Source organism: Plectropomus leopardus, chromosome 1, assembly GCF_008729295.1.
Source record: "Plectropomus leopardus isolate mb chromosome 1, YSFRI_Pleo_2.0, whole genome shotgun sequence".
Lineage (NCBI taxonomy): Eukaryota > Metazoa > Chordata > Actinopteri > Perciformes > Serranidae > Plectropomus > Plectropomus leopardus.
In genome coordinates, this window is record NC_056463.1 from 17997490 (window position 1) to 18019704 (window position 22215).

Consider the following 22215-nt stretch of genomic DNA (forward strand, 5'->3'; position numbering starts at 1 on the left):
TTTTAGAAATATACAGGCCAAGTGATGTTCAGGTGTTGGATTACAAAAGTGCAATTACTTGGTTTACTGCAGGCTGCATTGCATGGAGGACTTGACAAAGGTTTAAATGGGCAGTGACAGCTGGGCTTGATAGATAGCATAATCAGCTGATGTAGAGGATGCACTGAAGCAGTCCTCAGTGGACAGCTGGAGAATACAGCCAGCGACTGAGAGAGATGGTAACCTTGGGAGGAATGACTACTGATACTTTGTTTAATGGATATACAAGGTATGGGCTTCCACATGCACCTAAAGTAGATTGCGCTTGTAATTGAGTGATTGTAATTAAATGTGTATACCCATGCTTAATTATGTAAAAAACACTGCCATTCTATTCAAGGTCAGCTTTAATTTGTTTTCTAAATCACACCATTTCCACACAAATTCATGTTATATAATAAAAAAAAAAAAAAACATTCCAGTGTAAGCATCTCTCTCTGTATGTGTAGAGGAAATGATCTCAATGGGAAAGGCCCCAGGGCAGACCCAGGATGTGCTGAAGGAACTACAACTCCCAGCTATCCTGGGAATCCTCCAGGTAAAGAGCACAAGCCATGAGGAAAGAAGACGTTTGAGACACTCTGGTTCATGCCTTCAAGTCTCAGTGAAATGGAACCTAGAACATCCTTACCTTGTGTATTGTGGCATGTTTTCTAGTGAAATATAATATTTAGTCGGTGTATGGTTACAAGAGGGGTTTGAGTCAAATCCGTGATATTTGATTGGACCACTGAAGCGTTATAGCGCTATATGAAGCAACTGGAGCCTCTACTCCAAATATGGCCACAACTGTTTCCAAAAAACAAGATTGTGAGAGCAGAAATGCAAAACGTAAGACTTAAAAATTGTAGTCCACAAGCCTGTGGGTGATGTTATGGTAGCTACATCCAATATTTACACAGTCTATGCCTGCTGCCCAAAACCAGGGTATTTTGGGGAAACAAAACACATTGAGCTACAATGCTGTTACTAGCTGTCGAGCCCTTTGCGGCTCAAAGTTGCAGATCGATTGAGGGGTTAATGTCATGCTATTATTGGTTGAAACTGGTTGGTACTGCTTTACATCATGGTTTGTTTTACAGGAAGAAAAATTATTGGATTTGGTTCAAAGAATATGAAGAAATTGATTTTTTAATTCTTATTTTTTGTTAAATAGTTGCACAGAAAGTCAGAGGATGTGATCTGAAAGGGTTAAAAAAGCTTTAAAAAAAATAAAATGAATTGCAACTGTAAGCTTAAAAGAGAGGACTGTATTTGACCAGTTCTAAGTGTAGAGTCTAAGCTGCATTTTTACAGCTGTGTACGGGCATATGATCAACGTGGACAGGCAATTTTAGAAACATTTCAATCAGCCTATCTAAAGCCAGGAAATTTGAGCAGAGCTGAGAACAGTATCTCTGTTTGAAAGCGATGAATAAGAAGCAGCAGGGGCCATTCTGATAACCTTTTTGATAACACTAATGTAATTATTATTACATTTTGCTGTCTGCATGTTTGCCTAATTCTGTTTATGGCTGAAATTTGATTCCAGCTTAATAAAACCATAAATTTCTTTTGGTTACTTCACCAATATAACTCAGAGTAATGAACTCATTTTGATGTTGTATGGAAATTTTGTCTCATTACAATAATTTTGCCTGATTCACTCGGCAGCCGATATTAAGAGTAAGGCCCTACAGTCATAGACGGGGTTATTATGCTATACATCACAAAGTGCATTAGGCTCATAAAACCTGTCAACAATAAGGTTGGAAAGTTTGTGCGCACGGCCTAGCAGGTTAATATATTTTCTCCAAAGACCGACTAAAAGTGTCCAGGCTATATTGCTGTTATACAGAAACCAATTTTCTGCTAGTTGGGAATTCCAGATACACTTCCCATCCCCCCTTTACACACATTATTTACCCTTAATCGACACAGATGCGTTTCCCATCAAATCGGCTATTTTGTCTCTCATAATTTCTGTACAGAATGTAGAGTTGATCTATTTGTGAAGTTGAAATCTACAGTCAGATTCACTGGGCAATTAGGTAAACCACATGAGGGAATACAGCCCCTCTGTAACTGGAGTTTTTTTTTATAAACATACAGAAAGTGAGTGAAATTAAATCAATTCCAGACATAGAAATGCTTTGTCTTCATGAGGCTATGGTTAACTCAACCCTACAGACTCCCTGAAAAAGGCTTTGCATCCTGCAGCTGGAGGCTATATTGTCGATTAAGTTGGCTTTTTTTTTCGAATCCTGTTCCACACCGAACCTAATGTATGTTTTGGAACACATTTAGGATTTAATATTTCAAACTGCAATGTCATTCACCAACATTGTGGAGACTCATTGTGCTACTCATAACTGCTAGAAAGCAGCCATAACTTTCCAATAGCAATTCATTATCATTTTAACTGCATCATTTAGTGGTGAAAGCAACTCCTTCCAGCTTTTGGACATGTAGGGAATATGCATTGTATTTTTCTATAGCTGACAGCCCTTGATAGAAGCCATGATTGCCCACGTGGCTGGCAAGTGAGTTGTACTCACACTTATAGAGAGCCAAAGTGGGGACAAAGATCATTCAACAGCGCATGGTAATTGTTTTGCAAACTGCATGTCAGTGTGAATGTGCGGCGCTGAAAGAGCCGTCTTTGCACGGCGTTCTAAGGCGTCAAATGCAGTTCTGAAATAGCTTGATGCTTCTTGAAGAGGGTAATCTTTTGTAACAATCAATTACAATACATTTCCCCCTCTGTCTAGGCACTAATAGCTCCTGTCTGTGCACATGATGAGGCATGTCTAGTAAATATACACTGTTTTCCTTTTAAATGTCTTATAATATGCATGGGGAACACAGAAACACACTATGATAGAGGGGTTGAGCATCAAAGCTGGAGAAGCAATTCAGCCGAGTTCCTCAGTCAAAGAAATGAGAATGGAGCAGTTTGTGGCTTTCCTCCCATTAGCCAGATTGAATTACTGTGTTTTACTTTTAAGGGCCATCTGTTCTGGTTTAAGTCATATTTCTAAATCTGTCATGTAGAGTGTGTGTGTGTGTGTGTGTGCGCGTGCGCGCGTTTGAGTGTGGCGAACGCTTCTTTGATGGGTGGGAACAGTTTTTCGCTGAAAATAAAATCATGTGTAAAGACTATTATGACATGTGTTACTTGTGTGCAAATGCTGTTGCATTTTGCAGACTTATCCAGGTCAATCTCACGCAGCCTGACATCCGTATTGACAACTACGTGTAATCAACAAAATATCCCTCTAAAGAACAGTAATTTCAGGACACTTATTACATTTAATGGACTTCACAATGTAACACAAGACGCAAGGCTCATCCCCCTTTTTCTTTTCAGACTCAGAAGCATACAGATACATAGATACTGTACAAAGATAAAGAGACTGCAGTGTGGTAGAACAGATAAAGAGATGAAGTAATGAGTGATGTTATTCACTCAAAGGCTGTAGCGTTAGAAGCCTCATACTGAATTGCAGTATGAAATGATTTTTCAAATGCCAGACGGTATCACAATGAACTGAGAGATCTGACATTGCTTTATAGTCAATTACTTACTTTCTTAATTCTTAATTGCTTCTTATGTTTAACCAGGCCTTTTGGCGTTCTCAGCTTTGCATGGTAGCACACGACTGACAGTTCAATTAGCCCCTCCCCCTAACATTTATTGTCCAATTGTAGCTCAGCAGCCGTAACTAGGCAAAGCATATTTTTCATGCTTTGAATTTTCTCAACATGTTGAAGCCAGGCCCCCAGGAAGTGTGCTGGGCTTTGAAGCCAGTTGTCATAGTGGCCAAACAGCGGAATTACAACTTCCAAGCCTATCACGTCATGCCATTGGGCCCAAAAAAATACTTTTTCCAATAGACATATATTGGGAAAGAGACATCAGTAAATTCTTGGATACAATTTCTTGAGCGTTACGACCTTCCCAAATGATATTCGCAACCAGGACTTAATCCATTCAGTCAGAAAACATTTGGAAAGCATAGAAGAGCCGCAAAATTAAATAATTTTATCCCCATTCAAGTTAGCAGAGCACTAAAGTGGAAATAGCTGGTTAGGCTGGTGAAAGCCCGTAGTGAGCTTGTTCTGTGAGGCCAATGATGCAGAATCAGTGCTCATCATCTGGGTAATTTTATACGCTGCAGCTGACAATTTTTGGCTCCGTGCACCATTGAGCAGCTTTCATAGGAATAAACAGGGTCCCATCTTCAGCACTGTATCCAGCTCTTACATCATGGGTGAAGTCACAAAAGTGATGCCCCTTTTGTAGAATAAAAGTGTAAGGAATTGATTAAACTGCATTTTGACCGTCCGATGTGAGCTGCAAAGGTTAGCATGTCCGGCTAATTAGCGTACTACATACAGAAATCACAAAACCAAGCCTAACATCCAAGAGCACAAATAATGTAGCATTTCATACACTCATTTTCGAGGTTACAGGCTACATTGAAAAAGTCCACATTCACAATAGCATAATATTCCCCCCTGTATGAAAGCTGGTCCTGGATGCTATCCAAGTGTAGGATAGTTACTTCTGTCCTGCTCTTTATTAAAATTTGAGGAGCTTTGGGGTACCTTGGTAGCCAAGTCATTACAGCATATGTCACATAAGCACATTACTTGTTCAAATCCAGCTGGGGACCCTTTTGCATGTTATACCATACCACAACCGTTATAGAGACAGGGTTATAATCACCTAACAATTTGATTAATACTCACCCCTGAATCAGTTTCTGAATGAATTATGAGTTCAGTCTTTTATTTTTCCTCTGTCGTACTTATGAACTGACCAGCTCTACGCAGCAATACAAACCAATGTTATTTCTTTGCCTCTGTATCTCCAGTATGTATCATGGATTGGTCAGGAAGCTGAATTTTTGTCTGGCACATTTAGCCCTAGTCTTTTAGTATCATGAATATAATTAATGTAGCCATCAGCTGTATATTTTAGACACCTTTTACAATATTCTCACTTTCTAAACGAGTCAGCTTGAAATGCTCAAATGTCGGCTTTTAAACTGATTCGTGGAGCTAATGTTAATTTTGCTTTCTTCCCCTCAGATGTTTAAAGATACAAAAACATTCAGTCAGTTGCTCTTTACACCAGACGGACTTCATTAAATTTTGTTGATACATGCTAATTTAGGATGCAAACAGATCAGAAGTTAATTGGTACTCTGAGGCATGCACTTCTGTATAGCATATTCTTACTTATTTCTTAGCTAAAATGCTGACACCATCCTGTGCTATTTAGGCCTGGAAGAGCCTCCAAAATGTCAGTGATCCACCATGCCATTGCAAAGATGGAGGTGCATGGCTTTAGGGGACAAAACATTTCCCTGCCAGCAGAGACTCTCCAGAACAACCTCTTTGCAGCCCAGCAGGCCTTGCACTGTCACTGAGTCCCACGATTGAATTGAATGGTCCACAGATTACTCAATTATTTCTATATACCAGTCTTCCATGGCAGACTAAAGGCCTATTATTGGAGGGACTGAGACCATAGGAACTTATTACATGTGTGACCTTTTAAAGCCTTTCACCGTGATGGATCTCAGGTGAGAATTTACTGGAATCAATTTTTATCTGAAAGCTCGATGCTTGCTCACCGGCCCAGCCCTGTGTGAAACATTCACTTAATAAAAAAAAAAAAAAAAAAGACGAAAAGAGAGAGAGACAGCCCCTTGACTACTGGAAATGGGCAACATTTTAAAGCACCCCAAATGCCTTTGTGTCCTTTCCTCCCAAATTAAAGAGACTTTGAAATAGAGGGCTGGAGGAAGTGCGGGAGTATTGTGCTTAATCAAGGTAGAAATACAAAGACAGAGCCAGTTCCCCAAAGGTTCACATCAAAAGGTGCATCCCACTTTGTGAGCTATTTAATCAGTTAAAACACAGATGGCAGGCTGCCGCAATTAATTAATCATATATGAAGCATCCTGTACCTGCTAGCAGAAAGTATGTCAGTGCTACAGAGATCTCATTTGGATTTCATTGTAACTATGTGCCACCAGAATAATTGCTGAATATGAATAGCTTTGGAAGTTAAGCTGGACATAATGTACTGAATATGAACTACTGCTCTCCCTTTGTAAATTTTACCAACGCTTCATCTTAGCAGTGTAAAGGTTAGTTATTATGATTGATGTATTTAAGCATATGTGTAGCATATGGCACAATATGGAAGACATTGATACTGTATTCGGGAAAAAAATGGGCCAGTTTGAGCTTTGTGGGTGGGATTTCCAAAGCTACATACATAGCTAGCCAGCTACTTCGCTACATTCATGAAAAATAGCAACAAGGATGTTTGGGATTGGTGCAGCTGTATTTGAAATACCAACTGTTAACCACTATCACACATGAACATCAACTGACGCAACTGAAGATGACATTACTTGGATGGATATGTCACGCTCTACTGAGTGACTTAGACAAAACAAAACACAACAATGTGAATACAACAGAGGCCGAATGAATGCAGTGAAACAAAATGACACTTCAGTCTGATTATGAGGCATGTTTTGGGGGAAAGGGTCTTTCAGATTTGTCTTCCTTCAGATTGCACCACACCAAAACAAACAGAGAAAATAATCAATAAACTGTAATAGAAATTAGTTAAAAGTAGTGTAAATCTGACAGCAGGTGTAAACTTGCCATCTGGAGTAGTCCAACTTTCCTGGTGGTAGAGCATTGGTGGAGTCCAGCGAAATAAGCTAAGCTAAATAATTTGGTTATGTTAAAGCAATATGGCGCCCTGATCCTGAAGTCCAGTAACAATATCTAAACTGTGGTTGATTCTCTTTCCTGTTGTCTTTCTTGTATTTGACAGGAAAAAAATGAATCTGCACACTAGATAACGCTTAAGGACTTGACAATATATATCATTGCATTTTTTGCCATCATTTAAAAATAGATACAGGGTTTAAGCAGCTTGACTAGACATATTTTGATATATTGAGGCAATATGCTTTATTTTAGACTGATAGAAACTTTTCAATCAGATTTGCTTCCAGTTATGTTGTTGCTGCATCTGTCCAGTACAATAGCTATTTAAAACTAGGAATCTGTGTGTGTGTATGGTAAAATTTAAAGCCTAACGTAAAATAGATTTAAAAAGTTGTGTGTCATCTGTGTAACAGTGTAAACCAGTGTTGATCATCAGTGAACGCCAATCAAAGGCGCATATATTGGCAATACACTAATTTGCCCAAAATGCAGCGTTGAAACAGACAGTATGTACAGCAGGATATCATAATCAACTGTAGAAAATGTAAGAGCCAAGCTAATAAAAAGTTCTCAATAAAAATCACTCACTGGAAAGTAAATGACCTGGATAGCACCCCACAAAATTTTAGATTATAATGGAATGTGACAGACAATAAAGTTACATAAAGTCACTAGGCTTTTAATTCAAAATGTGTTTTAATACAAGAGATCTTGTAAATACAAATACTTCTAATGCTTTAAGGGCATTGCACAATTATTAGCAGCCAGATACATTATCAGAGCCCCCATGGGAATTTTGAGAAGATTTTATACATGGCTTAAAAATATTGACTGATTTACAGAATTAAAATGATAGAAATTGAAAGAAACCTGAAAAAGTTCAGTAAGCGCAGTCAATATATTTTGTGTAAATGTTGTATTGGGGTGTGTGGTCTAAAGGCAGTCCACAATGTATCTAAGATGCAGTAAAATGAACAGAAGTGATACTTCTAACTTAAAGTGCAAAAAGTAGAGTTGTGGATGAAGTAATCTCTCATTCTAGTTGTACAGTGAATGCGCAGTTACTGTGTTCACTTGCTAACAGAATACAAAACTAATAGTCTTCAATGCTTTTGTACGATACAAACTGCTCCACACTTTTTTCCTTTCTCAGTCCCTGCCACTCATTCACAAACAGATACACACCCCAGTGTAGCTAGTAGACTTTTTGATCTCATAGTTTTTTTTTGACATTGTATATGTGAAATATTTCCACCCAATCTCACAGTGTGTGCATCCTTAGGAGCGTAAGGAGACTGCATCAAAACAGAGAGATAATCAAAAATAATATACAGTATACATTCTCCGGATCATCCATACTCAACAAGGTGATGCGCGCGCTCTCTCTCTATTCTTTACAAGACGAGAAAATTGCACATGTAATAAAATCCAATTTTGTATTTCATTCTGAGAACTACAATAAACACAAAACAAGCAGTAAATAAGCTTTTCAAAAAGCTGATTACCAAAGCAATTTATTGCCAAGTCCAGGGCTGTGTTAAAGCAGAGCAGCGCTGGAAAGTGGAGGGCCCCACATTCCAAATCTTCTCTCCCTCAAGCTCTTTGCTTTCCATGTTATTAGCTGGGCTGCTTGGTGAGGAGCCAATCTGATCAACTTATTTTACTATATAATGCTCCAGCTCCTGCTGAAAGCAGTTAAAAAAAGGATTGTGATTGAGGTCATTCTTGCATCTGTCATGGTGGTAAATGCTGCTATGTATATTATCATGGCCTTTTTTTTAATCCAGTGTTTTGGTTTTGTTCAAGGCTGGGTCAAAGTTCAATAAAACATTTCATTTTAATATTTACATCAAAAAGATGTATCTGAGTTATATCAACACACACCTGTCCACAGGCCACATGGTCAAACCGTGGTTCGTTATCAGGGTTTAGACGTTAATAAAGTGGATCACTACCAACTCAACCATCAGAAGAAATATTGGCATTAAATATTGCTGCCAACCACAGAGAAGTTACATTTGCATGATATTATGAGGGGGATAGGATAAAGCTTTGTGTTTCAACATTGCTGTGGTTAATGTGTGGTTACGTTTAGGGAAAAAAGCACTTGGTTATTGTTAGGAAGATATTTTGGCTTAAAATTCCCCGTTTGAGGGGCACAATCCTAGCCAAAAATGCGAGGATGTCTCAGTAAAAAAAATACCACTTTATGGGCAAAAATCCCAGCCAGTAAGCCAGCAATGTCTATGTAAAAAAATGACTGCTTTTTGGGCCATAATCCTGTAAAAAAGCAGCAATATTTTGTTAAAAAACAACCGCTTTCATGCTTAAAAGGCCGCTTGACAAACAGCTGCTTGAAAAACACACATGGGTTGCTAAAAAGCCGCTGGGAATACAGCAATGACATGCTAATTTAGCCTCTTTTTTTTATGTTTTTTTTTGTTTTGGTGGTCTGCAGCTGGGCAGGTGCTCTGCCTCGGTGACACGTCTTCCTCTGTACTCTTCACCTCCAATGATGTAGTCAGTTCTGATACTATGTCAGTTTACAAATACTGATATGATATGTATAAAATGCTCAAATGTAACATTTTCATGGTTTGCAGAAACATACAATGTAACATTTTCCCTTTGGCCACTGGCTGTCACTACAGTATATAAACTAAAGCCTACGCTCTGGTTTCACCTGCAGAGTGTAATACAATGTTCCTGTTATTAGATACCCATCAGGTATCCTTTGCCAAAGTGAAACCATCCACTCACAAAACAGTAATAATATGGGAAATATTTTAGGGTTTTTGTCTGCATCATTGTAAAGTGGATATCTTAAATTAGCTCCAACTTTAGGTAGGGATTGAGGAATGAGCAAAAAAGTAAAAAGTCTGCATAATATTTTTGAATATAAATTGAGGCAGTGATGGCACAGGAGAAAATGCTATGTGGGGATTATTCACAGTTATATAATGTTAGGAAGAAAACCAGGCGCTTCTCATTTTGGTCACTTATCCCTCATTGTAAAGGTCTGTATATTTCATTGCTGGTGCAGCAGCTTAGGGGATACATTTCAAAGCAGCAAATAAAAATTGGCTAAACTTCCAAAATTAGCACTTCAAAGTCAAACATGATTTGCAGCGAGGGAAGGGGTGGAAGGGGTGGAAGCAGTGTGACTGTGAAAGTGCATTTGTAAAAGCTAACTCTCTCTCTCTCTCTCTCTCTCTGTGTGTGTGTGTGTGTGTGTGTGTGTGTGTGTGTGTGTGTGTGGCGGAGCTGATGTACAGAGTTCAGCATTAGGCCTTAGAACCAATTTCTAGGCAAATTGGTTTCATTTAAGAATGAGATCACAGAGTAAGCAAACCTCTTTCAGGGCAAGTTCATGCATCTGTAGCCATTTATTTCAGTTTTATATGCATTGCTCGGCACAGGCTGTTTGTAGGTAGAATACGCATAATCTTAGCCGTGGGCACCATGCTATAGTTAACGTGTTCACATTTACCTGTTATTACCATGAAGTTTAATAGTTTCTTCCATTTCATTGCATTCTGTCAAAAAGAGCTTCAGCAGTAATTTAGTATTTTGTTTTCTATATTCCTTCCAGCACTGTTGTGGAATCAGTGCTAATCAAAGCCACATGCAACTAATTGCCCTCTCCACTCTCCTGCGCATAGCACACGCAGAGCCATTAGGCATCAATGGAACATATGTTAGAGTTTATGAGTGGGTGTCAAAATCATTTTATTTTCAAGGATAATAATAGTCACTTGACCACAGTTAGCATCTCTGCTCATATTTTCATTTATTTAAGATAACTGTATTCACCATGTTTTATAACAAATGCTGTAGCTTTGTCTCTGAGGCTGTAAGGTCACAGCTGTCTGTGTGAAGGACGGCATAATGGCTCATGAGTAGAGAATATAGATTATCCATTCAAATTGTTATATAATCAACATTACGCATACAGACAAAATACATCATCCAACCTTATTGGTATCAACATCACTTTTGTTTTTTAGATTATCACCTGCTTTTACATTTTCAAACGGTAACAGGCCCAATCCCACATATACCCATGTAATGATGTCAGTATATCCAACACTGAATCTTTCCAAAAAACTAAATTTCCCCCAGTTGTTTTCTACTCAGTGGCAAAGGACAAAACTCCCTCTGGTCAGGATAAATATAGTCAAATAGTCAAAATATAAAGCAGTCAAGGACCTATTACATTAACACATGGGCATATTTGCAGTGGGGTTGCAGCTTGTCAGTGTGGTTTAGCCGTGTAATTGTCATTAAGGAGTAACGTGCGGACCGGAGCTCCTGATGCTGCATCAAGTTAGTTGTACTATCTGTGTACTTCAACACCATCTTGCAATATATGCAGACTGTTTTAGTCTTTTCTTTTCTTTTCGCCTTTGTTAATCTCTGACTTAAGGAAGTTTAAATGCTGCCACGCTTTGGATTTGAAACTTGAGGGTGCATCTTCTCTTTCAGAATCACCTTCTGCAGAGCCTTGCCTTTGTCTAATTTACGTTGGCGAGCTCGGACATGACGTAGTGCACTGAACATGTAGTGACATAGCACGTCGAGCAAAGGAAGGGATAAGTAGATTACGCCCTGTGCTGATCAAAAAGAGGTTTATTTTTCATTTCATTGATTTGAATCTCACATGCTTTTTATGGATTTTTAACTGCCTCGTGATGCATTGTAACATGCGTATCTTTATATTTAGCATAGTGTAGCAGCCATGGCCAAATATTGTTAAAATGTAAAAACATTGGCATTGAACATTACAAGACGTTGTCATAAGGGATGAGAATTGATTCGATTTGATTAAAACTGTTGCCGTTAATGATTCTGCTTATCAGTCTGGTTTTTCATCAATTCCCTTACTGATTCCAGATCAGTTTTCTTAGCGGGGAATAAAGTAGGCCTCCACAGGTTTTTTGCATCAACACAGTTATTATTAAACATTATAACATTATCTCATAACGGACATGCTGCTCAGTCGAGAAGCAGTGGCACTTGTGCGTAGAATGTCAAAAAACGGGCATTCCTGGATGCCCACGTAGAACAATATTTGGGCATAATGCTGCTAATTCTAGTTTACTTTAAATTGTCATTTTACACACATTACAAGTAGCACTTTTGTCATCTTTTTTAGTAAAATGAAGCCACGCTTTGGACTGTTCCTTCATCTTTGACATCATTGTTTTGCAGTGCACATCTGATAAAAAAACATACCAGCAAATATAAAAGGAGTTGATAAACTCGGACGCATACAGTTAAGTTGGATCTGACAATTTGTAACCGGTTCTTAATGTCCATCCCAAGTTGTCGTTACATAATGTACGATATTGCAGAATCAATGCGTGTCTTGCAGTAGGTTTGTGTCATAGCAGTAATATATATAAGTACAGGTCCCATTGGTATAACAGCCCTTTTGGGGTACATTATTGTAATAATGTCATGCTATTGTCATGCTTTTTTATTCTAGACACAATGTGGTGCTTGACTTGTAAAGAAGGGACCTTTCTAATCTCCAAACTCTGTTCCATCAAGAAATAAGCGTATTGTAGGATGGAAATGATTGTCCAGAGCTGTTATGCAGATAATGATTAGAATTTCCCACATGGCAATAATGAGGTTGATTCCTCGCCAAGAGTTGGACACCATAGCAATTTAGAAAATACACTGGCAGGAGGCTACTTTGAATATTACCTGTAGTAATCAAAATGCACGGCCTACTATCAGTTCCTTCTCCCAAAAAACTCTCATCCATAAAATTAAATTCAGTGTAATTAGAACTGTTGCAGTGTTGATGGATCCAGAGTGAAACACAGAATTAGTAGTTTCACTTAGAAATTTGGCAGCCTTTCCACTTATCTTCCTTCCTTGTGTTTTTTTATTCTATGTTCACCCTTTATGACCATGCCCTGCTGACAGCTGTCCCTATGTCAATATGAATGTCTGTCAAGAGAGATTATACATCACATGAATCGAGGCAGATAATGAGCAAGAAGGAAGGGCACTTTTTAACACCCCCTCGTGTGCAACATATGACACAAGCCAAGCTAATTAAGCAGATGCCATAATGCAGTAATCAGGAACACAGAGGAGGTTGGAGAATTCACAAACTTGAGTCATAACAGCACAACATTTGGTGCTTAAGAACTTCTCCACCAACACAAGCAGATGGGAATGCCAAGCTGCGGTGCATGTGTATTTATGTGTGGGAGGATGCCTGTGTGTGTCATGCTTTGTAATTTTGTATGTGCATGTCTGTTTGTTTCTTATTCTTTGTATGCATGTGTTTTATTGTATGGCAGGTATTAAAAATGTGTTTGTGGCCGTTTGTACACACGCTCATATATAAGCCTACGTGTGTCTGTGCGTGACAGAGCACACACACCTCCGAGTCTGTTTGTGTGCATGAATTTACAGCTGGGGACAGTGTTACCTGGTGAGGTGTTTTTCTCATTATTTTTCCGGAAAATGAGCAATCAGCCATATTGCACGGAGCTTGATTGTTTCCCTCTGTAAATCAATCCAGGAATTGCAATTAAAATGTTCTCTTATGTAGTATAATTGATGTCTACCTAATCCTTTATTTGCACACCTGCCGGTGAGTCTGAATTTTTAATGAATTTCTAATTAATGCTCTTTGCACACTTGATTTATGTGTTAGCAAATTATATTGCTATTCTGTGTCCTGCTAGTAGAAGAGTGCTTACAGAATGTCACACATGGGTTGATGTCTGAAGTTTGCCCATTTTTACTGAAATAGGTAGAAGAATACTGTGTCGAACAATGACGATAGACAATAAAGCAGTGGAGGTTGGACAAATTAACTGTTTATGACTGTTCTGTAATAGCAGTAGGCCTTTCCATTTCCCTGAGCTGGGCCACATATTGAGCATTCTGTATATTCCAAATTGTGTCTGATTTAATTAGAATTTATACAGGTAAACATGGTGTGCTTTTATTTATTTATTTTTCGATCTAAACCTCCAGCAGTGATTTGACACTCACTGTGCATTGGTGAGCTGCCCTGTCTCCTAGAAAATACGTTTATATACAACTGATTTGAAACAGCAAATACACCGTGAGAAAAGTGTAATGCAGAGCAAATTATGTTTTCCATTAACATAATGACGAAATGCTGCTAATTAATGAATCTGGCAAGTTGACAAATTGGTGATACTGAAAAAATCAACAAAATGATCACTGACAACGTATTTCAGTGGTTAGGCCATCTTGCAATACAGTATCCACTCAAAGGAACCACAGCATTATTTGTTTACCTTTTTTTTAATTAACATTTAACCAAAGTAACAATCTTTCCCTAACCTTATCCACAGTGCATTTGTTGCCTAAACATAAGATAGTAGTCCAGACGCAAACCTTGTGTCAAGGTCTTGCACTTTGTACGCCTGCAATCCCCCCCAGCCATCTACATCCAAAATCTCTGCAGTACATGAATGTAGTGTTTAAAGAGACATTGTCTCTGAACATAATCCAGGAAGTGATTATGTTGCTACAATAACATAATTTCGAAAGAAGTTTAGTAATATGCAAACATTATTTTTACATGACGGGGTTGCGGTTAGAGAAGGGTATCATACGGTTTTCCAGACACTATGTAACATCATGTTAAATCAAAGCAAGTGATGTAAGATGACATACTCCATGTCTTTTTTGGTTTTCAGGGTCAAACATGTCACATATGAGGTCTAGCAACGTATGACGTCAAATGTGATATTAAAGGCTAAAGACCTGTGCCCAGACTGATGTATGGCGTATTACCTGTTACTGAGCTTCAACTTAAATAAAACGGATGATGTGATCTAAGAGCTATTCGTTTTAACAAACCATACCCATTTAGTTTCTGCTTAGTTTCTTTTTTATCTTATTACTTTTGAAGGAATATTTGTTCTTTCCAATTAGTTGTCATTGTTTCATCATGGTAGAAACATTCAAGTTTTTCTAATAGTAACATGAGAGCAGTATGGAGATTTTACATGGCAGAAATAATAGTATAGTATAATGTACTGTGTGGGATTATCCCAAAAATCAGTGTAGAGACTCATACAGAAGAATCCCTTTAAATCATCACTCATGACTCACTCTCAGTGTGTGGTAATGTATTTCTCTCCAGACACTCAGTCCTCTGTCTGTATTTTGATGTTTTTTAATTTTCTGTGTTTGGGTCGTACATGGGCGTGTACCCCACAGCGCTCAGGTGAGGTCTGGGCTTTATATAAAGACAGCCACAGGTTCCAGATCATAAGCAGCAGACACAGTGCCGAAAAATAGCAAATATAGTGAGGTGAAATATCAAATGAGAGTAAACTTGTTGTTGGCTTATAATGTTCACTTAAGCTGATGAGTATGTTTACAAAACAGTAACTGTCAATGCTGCATAAAGTACCTTTAAACCGACCCAAAGTGGATCTGTAATGCTAATTGTAATGAGCTGAAAATGAGGCAATTATTCGATTAATCATGTAGACAGCCAACAGAAAAGGAACTAACTATTTTGATAATGGATTAATCGTTTTAGTCATTTTTCAAATAAAAGTGACATCACCAGTTCCCACTCTTCCATTATGATCATTTTATGCTTTTGTCTTTATTACATCATTGTGAACTTGATTTCTGTTGATTGTTGGTCAGACAAGCCTTTTGAAGACATCATCCTGGGTTCTGTGAAACTGTAATGGCCATTTTTTCACATTATGTAAACTAAGAGATTCATTGATGACAAGAATATATAACCAATAGATTCACTTGTAATGAAAAAAAAATTTTTTTTTCAGCCTTATAATAAACTAGTTCTATAATTGACTCAACTTCTTTTAACCAAAAGCCCAAATAGCCAGTGAAATAATGAAAATCAAAACATGTCGTATAAAGACAGCAGTAAAGTTGTATTTCTTGCTTGTTTTTATTTTATAAAGGTTACTCAGATCTGTGAAATCTCAGATGCATATTGTGCTGCCTTACTAATTTATATATCTGTTTATCACCTGCATTGTGTAATTTATTAATAACCACATAAAATATTTGTGTCCAGTGTTATTAAATTATTTCTTCTTCTAATGTAGAGATCCAAGCGACCAATGTCAAAATAAAATGATAACTTGAATCATTCATACAACTACATGTAATAAACGAAGTCATTGACATAAATGATCATTCAGCAGGATTAACTGAATATCAGCTAGCCAAACCAGACTTGGTATATCGTTGGCTGTTGGTGTGTGTGTGTCAGAAATAACCTCATCAGATAAACAGACAGTGTCACACAGCTCCATTAACAAGAGTCTTCTGGGAAGAGTACTTTTTAATACAGCTCTGCACCTCTGTTGCTGATGAGTTTGAATGAGCTCAAACTCAATGAGCATTTATTTTCTCTCTAATTTATTTGCTGTTGCATTTCATTTCCAGGCCAATTCACCCTCATAATCAGATGGCAATTAGTGAAGCATGAATCACGGCGAGCAGCTCAGCTTAACTCACTCCCTTTCATGACACCTGCACGCTCACAACAACACAGTTTGGAGAAGCATTCTTTTATTCCAAATAAAATCTTATGTAGTTCATTTTAAACAGCATTTCTAATTCCATCAGAACTCTGTAAAATGTAATAAAACTTGTTTTGTTGCATCATGTTTTGAAGAAGGACTTCAAATATATTTTCTCTTGCAAAGCTTTTTATAGCGTTGCCGTGTTTTGGAGACACGATTACATATCAACACATGGGCCGACTTCCTCCGACAGCTTTGGTTTTGGTGCAAGAGAAAAAACTCACTATGAACATTTAAGAATCTTTAATTCACACTAGTAATAAAATTGCATTACATTTCATAAAATAAATGTTCCAGTTTATATATACAGAGAAAACAGACTGTACATACCCTCCAATGAACCATTTCTAAAAGGAAAATCAAACAAACCAGAAACAAATTTCACAAAACATACAAGCAATACAGTGCTCAGCTAAGCAGGCACAACTGTACATCAAAATTTGTAACTGCTCAGTGTTGGGGTGTGGGAGGGGCAAAAAGTTGAACATTTACAATAGAGTCCTTAGGGACTGATAAAGGGGTCTTAAAAAGTATTGCAGGCAAGCAGACAGACGCTTGTCTTTTTTCCAAGTGCAGCAGAACATCCATCTCGTGTGTAAAGTGTGGAGCCGATTGTTGCTGCCACGAGGTTCCAACTATTGAACCTGTGTCTCAAAGCTCCCGTTCAGCTGGCCCTCCTCATAGTCCATTTGACACAAAATCATGTTGTTTTTTAGGAAAAACTTGTCCCCCACGCAAAACCTGTCGGCAGAGAAACACAAACAAAAGCACAACTGTTGTGAAAAACACAAAGACTATTACTGTTGGCATTATGACAAAGTGGTGTGTGTGTGTGTGTGTGTGTTGGCTGGCTGATTCTGACTGACTCCGCTCTGACAGTGAAAGTGTTGCATTTAAGATCAGCAGGTAATGATGATTCTTTTTGATTGCACACATTTGGTTGGAGATGTTTCACCTGACGCATGCTGACACTGCGCCTCGTCAGATCCAAAGCCTGTTTTGTTGGTCATCATGAATGTGTGGCATCAAATAAAAGTGGATTAAAACTCTATCATTTCAAAGCAAGCAGACACGAGCACTGGCGCCCGATGAAAGGAAGGTCAACTCTCCCAAGCCTGGCAAAAAAAGCGCCCGCACCACAGGAGTTTCCAAGGAAACTCTGCCATAGGGTTAGCTTTTTCACACACCAGTTTGGTTCCAGTGCTCGAGAATGTTTTTTTCCTCTGAAGTCTTGGAGTCAATTGAAGAGGGAAAATAGCACATAACAGCCTGCCTTACTGATGTTCTTCTCTGTGCTGCTGTTTGTTTGTGTGACACAGTGGAGACAGCTCCATAATGTGACTGAAGGGGAGTGAAGATAAGAATATAGCCGAGCATAGCTTGGCTTTAGTAATGAGCCAGGCTGGTAAAACAGTCACGGCCATGGCAATACTGTGCCAGATGAGACCTGGCTTCATGTCTGCCAGCTGAGAAGAGAGACTGCAGTCATAATTCCCTTACAGCAGGTGTTCACTATGGTAACTGAATCTGGCCTGCAGAAGGTTAATGGGCTTGTGCTGTGTGGAGGAACAGGGTCACAGCACCCCTGACAAGCATGCAAAGGACGTTCTGCTCCCAGAGTGGTGCCATTACTGACAGTATATTAATGGGAAAAAGCAATATTTGGGTATGTCATATTCTATGTGAATCATACCATAGGCTTTGTGCTCACTCCAATTTCATAATAAATCCTATCGCTAAGGAAACCCCATTTCACAACTGTGTAGGTCTCCCTTATGCAGCAACATACCTCTGGAGGACTTATTTTTGTAGCTCCTATACCTTCTCGCACACATAAGAGCTAATTTTACATCAGCCTGGCTTGAAATATTTACATAGGTAGCCACAAACAAGGACAAACTGCAGCCAGTGTGTCACAATAAGAAACAATTAACAGAGCTTTACAAATGTTAAACAGCAACCTTAATTTTTACAATACACTAAGGCGATTCACAACTATTTTCAGACTATGTGCTGTGGTCTGTACAGTTAACTGTTCAGTCTACTACACTGTGTACTACTTGGGTCTGGTAGGAGCTAGAAAGCTAACAGTGGCGCTCATTCAGTGATTAACAAGAGTAGTCACTGAATGAAATTACAGAACGTCATTGTGCCGAACACGGCTTTATGGCCTCGTAGTGGTGGTGACGCGACTGTAGTGTAGTAAGTTTTAGCCTAGCATTAGCTTTTTTTTATTCCGGCAATTACATTTGGGCTTCAAACATCCTGAAAGTGGTGTTTATTTATGAAGGTTATCTTGCTGAACAAAATATGTAAGTATCATTTGTTTACCACAGAGCTTGTTTTCTGCAATGATCCAAAATCCAATGGAAAAATTACTTAGACTTTTTGGCAAGGGAACCAGGGCGACCTTAGCGTTTATGTTCACCTACAGAAAAGCATTATCCCTCAGGCAGTCTGTCGCTGATTGAGTATCGCTGCTAGCTAGCTAATGTTTGCTCCCAGCCGACGCTGGTGGTGTGCAGTGCAGAGATGCTGAGTAACCAGTGGAAACCAAAGGTTTGGTTGTGGGCATGTTTCAGCATGTTAATGCGACTGACCAAAACAAAATAAAATAAAAAGCAAGACATTTACATCATAAAACATTAAAAAGTCACTATTATTAAATATATATTGCTTTGAAATTGAAGGCCAGCAAAGGAAAACCTCTTGTATTTTACTTTTTTTTAGTTAAAAAATTACTGGTTAGTCATAGGTCAATGGAAGTTGGCCTGTCGAAAATATAATTAACAAAAACTGACATCCGTAGTGTGTAATAATACAATCAGACAGAAAAAGTCTGTTGTAGCTTAAGAGAGTTTTCTAAACAGCTTCTGATATTTAAACTACTGGACATTTTAACACTCCATTCATGTTATTTTCAAAAAGGCAACGTTGTTGTGCAGTTATGATCCCTATTCTTACCTCTGGTTACAAAGCTGACAGGCAAAACAGTCCAAATGGTAAACATTATCTCTGGCTCTCATCACCATTTCAAAGGCTGGGATCAGTTTACTGCAGGCTGCACAGTTCCCCGTTGTACCAAAGAGCCTGAAAGACAGAGAGCACAGACGGAGATTAGCCCACCTTCCCTTTACCTTGATGCAATAAAAGAGCAAACAAAAACGTACTGACAGCAGGAACAATAGCAGAAGAAAAAAAAATGCTGCAATAGAAGGGGAAAAAGAGGGCGAAATGCATCGGATGTAATGCGCAAATCTTTCTTGGCACCCACTTGGTATTTTTGTTAATGAGAGTTACAAACATAGATCTTTAATTCTTGGCTAATGATCTAATTAAAATGATCACATGGTTTTAATCTCCTTCTTCAAAGAATTCCCCCCTCTTGCACATTACAAAAGCAATGAAAACAGGTCTGAAGCAAAGCATTTGAATTGTTGAAAGTTTTCTTCTTTCATAACTAAAACACCTAATGAGTCTTTCTGCAACCAAAGCCGGCTGGATTTTTACACAAGAGGCTACGTTCTATAATGTAGTCATAAGTTCAAAAGATTTCTGTTAAAAGGATTCAGGCTCAATCTCTTCTCTCTCTTTCTCCCCATTTCATTCAGAGAGGAGCATGAGACAGTGATGGGAGATGTAACCTTGAAGAGTTAACTAAATGTTTCACAGTGAACAGACTCGCTGCTGAAACCTCGCTGCCGCTGCTTGTTTAGGCTTATTAGATATGAGCAAAATGATAAAGGTCACAAACAGAGCAAAGAGGCACTGGTGTAGATCTCTTTTCTCCTCAAAGCAAAGGAACCTCAAATGCTTTTCCCAGTTAGATTTACATTTTCATTTTCCATGCGCCTGCCCCTCTGTTTAATTTGGAGATTCTGAAGCACAGATAGATTTATATATTCTGCAGGAGGAGAAGGAGCGTTTCACAGCTTTGCAAGAGGGAATAAGGCAACAGTGGATTGCCATTCGTGTTAAGCACTTTTCCCCCAAACTTGTAGGGGCTCAGACAGAGGAGTCACAGTGTTGATATTCTGCCTCGTTTATGCTAGTCCCATTCAGTTGCTTTCACCTTGTTAAAGAAAACGTCTATCCAGCAGCCCTGCTTCTAATTAGGGGCCACTGCCCCAGAGGAGCAGCAGAGACAGAAACAGAGGGAGAAAGGCTGTTATGTTCCATGAGAGGGATTCACACGGTGTTAAACAGAGACATTGTTACAACTGGTTACTGTTTCAGTAAAATACTGCATGTTCTCATACAGTAGACATCTGCCAGCCACAGGGCACTCTTTAAAACATGAAGAAATTGTTTTTGTCCAAGGAGATATATTTAAAAATAATGTTTTCTCCCTTTTCCAAACACCTTGAACAGGGATACTCAACCTGCTTTGTTTAGGGGCCACTTTTGCAAAATGACAGGAGGCCAGGGGCCTGTCGCAGCGCTACATACCCGTTTCTATGATTTTTGGGTGTTGCCAGGATTTTAGGATGTTTCTAGGATTTTAGGACATTTCTATAATTTTAGGAGGTTTGTGGGATTTTTAAGACATTTTTAGGATTTTAGGACATTTCTGGGAATTTAGGAGGTTTTTAGGATTTTAGAATATTTCTAGGATTTTCTAGGAGTTTGTGGAAGTTTTAAGACATTTGTAGGATTTTAGGACGTTTTTCTGGGATTTTGGCACATTTCTAGGATTTTAGGTTGTTTGTCGGATTTCAGAACGTTTGAGGGTGTCCCTAGGATTGTAGGACAATAGGGGGTTAGCGAGGACCACTGATGTAGAAGATTCTCACACATTTAGTATTGATCCAAAAATTGACTGAATATCAGTGCTCCTTATTTCCATTGCAGTATAAAGCCTAGGTTCTCCTGGCAACCCTGATTTCTTGGTTTTGTAACAGGATGAAATGAAGGCTCATTCGTTTCTCTTGTATAAGTACTGTTCGCTAAAAAGTTGTCCCCATTAGATACATCCCACTGCCTCACACTTGCTGTGTCATCATGACAGTCAAGTGGTGGGGTCTGCTCCAGGTTTCCCACCACACCTGAGCTCCACACTGGACCGACGGGTCACACAGTGATGTCTTTTTCTCTCCCTCGGGAAACCGCGGCTATGAAAGAGCCCAGAGAGCCTCGGCCACTTACAGAGTCTGACATGCACACACCTATAACAGCTCGTAGGATTATTCTAACCCTTCTCCATTACACCCCGCTGGGCTGTGGACACGGTGCTGACTTGATACATACAGGTTGTGAAAACGCCTGGTGGGGAAGCCCAGCTTGCTGCCGACACTAACTTCTACCTTCAGTCAAAGCGGTGTGCGACACCTGTGGCTAGTTTTTACCTTCATTCTCTACAAACCAATATCCAAATACTGTGGTTATGTCCTCTTTTCCCCTTTATTATGAAACAAAGTTTTTTTTTCAGGATCGATCTTCTGTAGATCTGTTTACATATACGACCCCAGCTAGGTATGTTGCAGTTTAACTTGCCAGACCTTACAGACACACAGGCCATTTTTGATTGACTTAGGACTTAAAGCTGGGAGTGTAAATACATTAATACTAAAATACTATAAGATTTTTTTTCTTCTGCAGTGACATTGCACTAAGTAGTTCTCCTCATAACAAGGTGTAAACCCAGCATAGGTGGGATTTACAAGCGCCACAAGGAAGGCTGAGTAAATGAATCTAATGAAAACGCAATTAAGCTATTATTAACAAAATATCTGAACACATACAAATATTGGATAGGGAATGTGGTTTCTGTTTATCAAACTTGAATTTCAACTTAGCCTAGCCTCGCATCAATCTGGAACCTCTTAGCTCATTTTCAATTTCCAAGGGTTGT

The 22215-nt window shown here is 38.8% G+C and overlaps 1 protein-coding gene across 2 annotated transcripts in view; it reads right to left on the reverse strand.

Moving 5' to 3' along the window:
- Positions 1–16818: 16818 nt before the first annotated feature.
- The window catches only part of lmo1 (LIM domain only 1), a 29917-nt gene continuing 24520 nt past the window's right edge, over positions 16819–22215 (reverse strand). For both annotated transcript variants that reach the window (XM_042488521.1, XM_042488530.1), the window contains exons 3-4: positions 19329–19454; positions 16819–17105 (exon numbers count right to left, since the gene is read on the reverse strand). In XM_042488521.1, the coding sequence (XP_042344455.1) occupies positions 17000–17105; positions 19329–19454 (232 nt within the window). In that variant the 3' untranslated portion in view covers positions 16819–16999. The remainder of the gene's footprint in view (positions 17106–19328; positions 19455–22215) is intronic.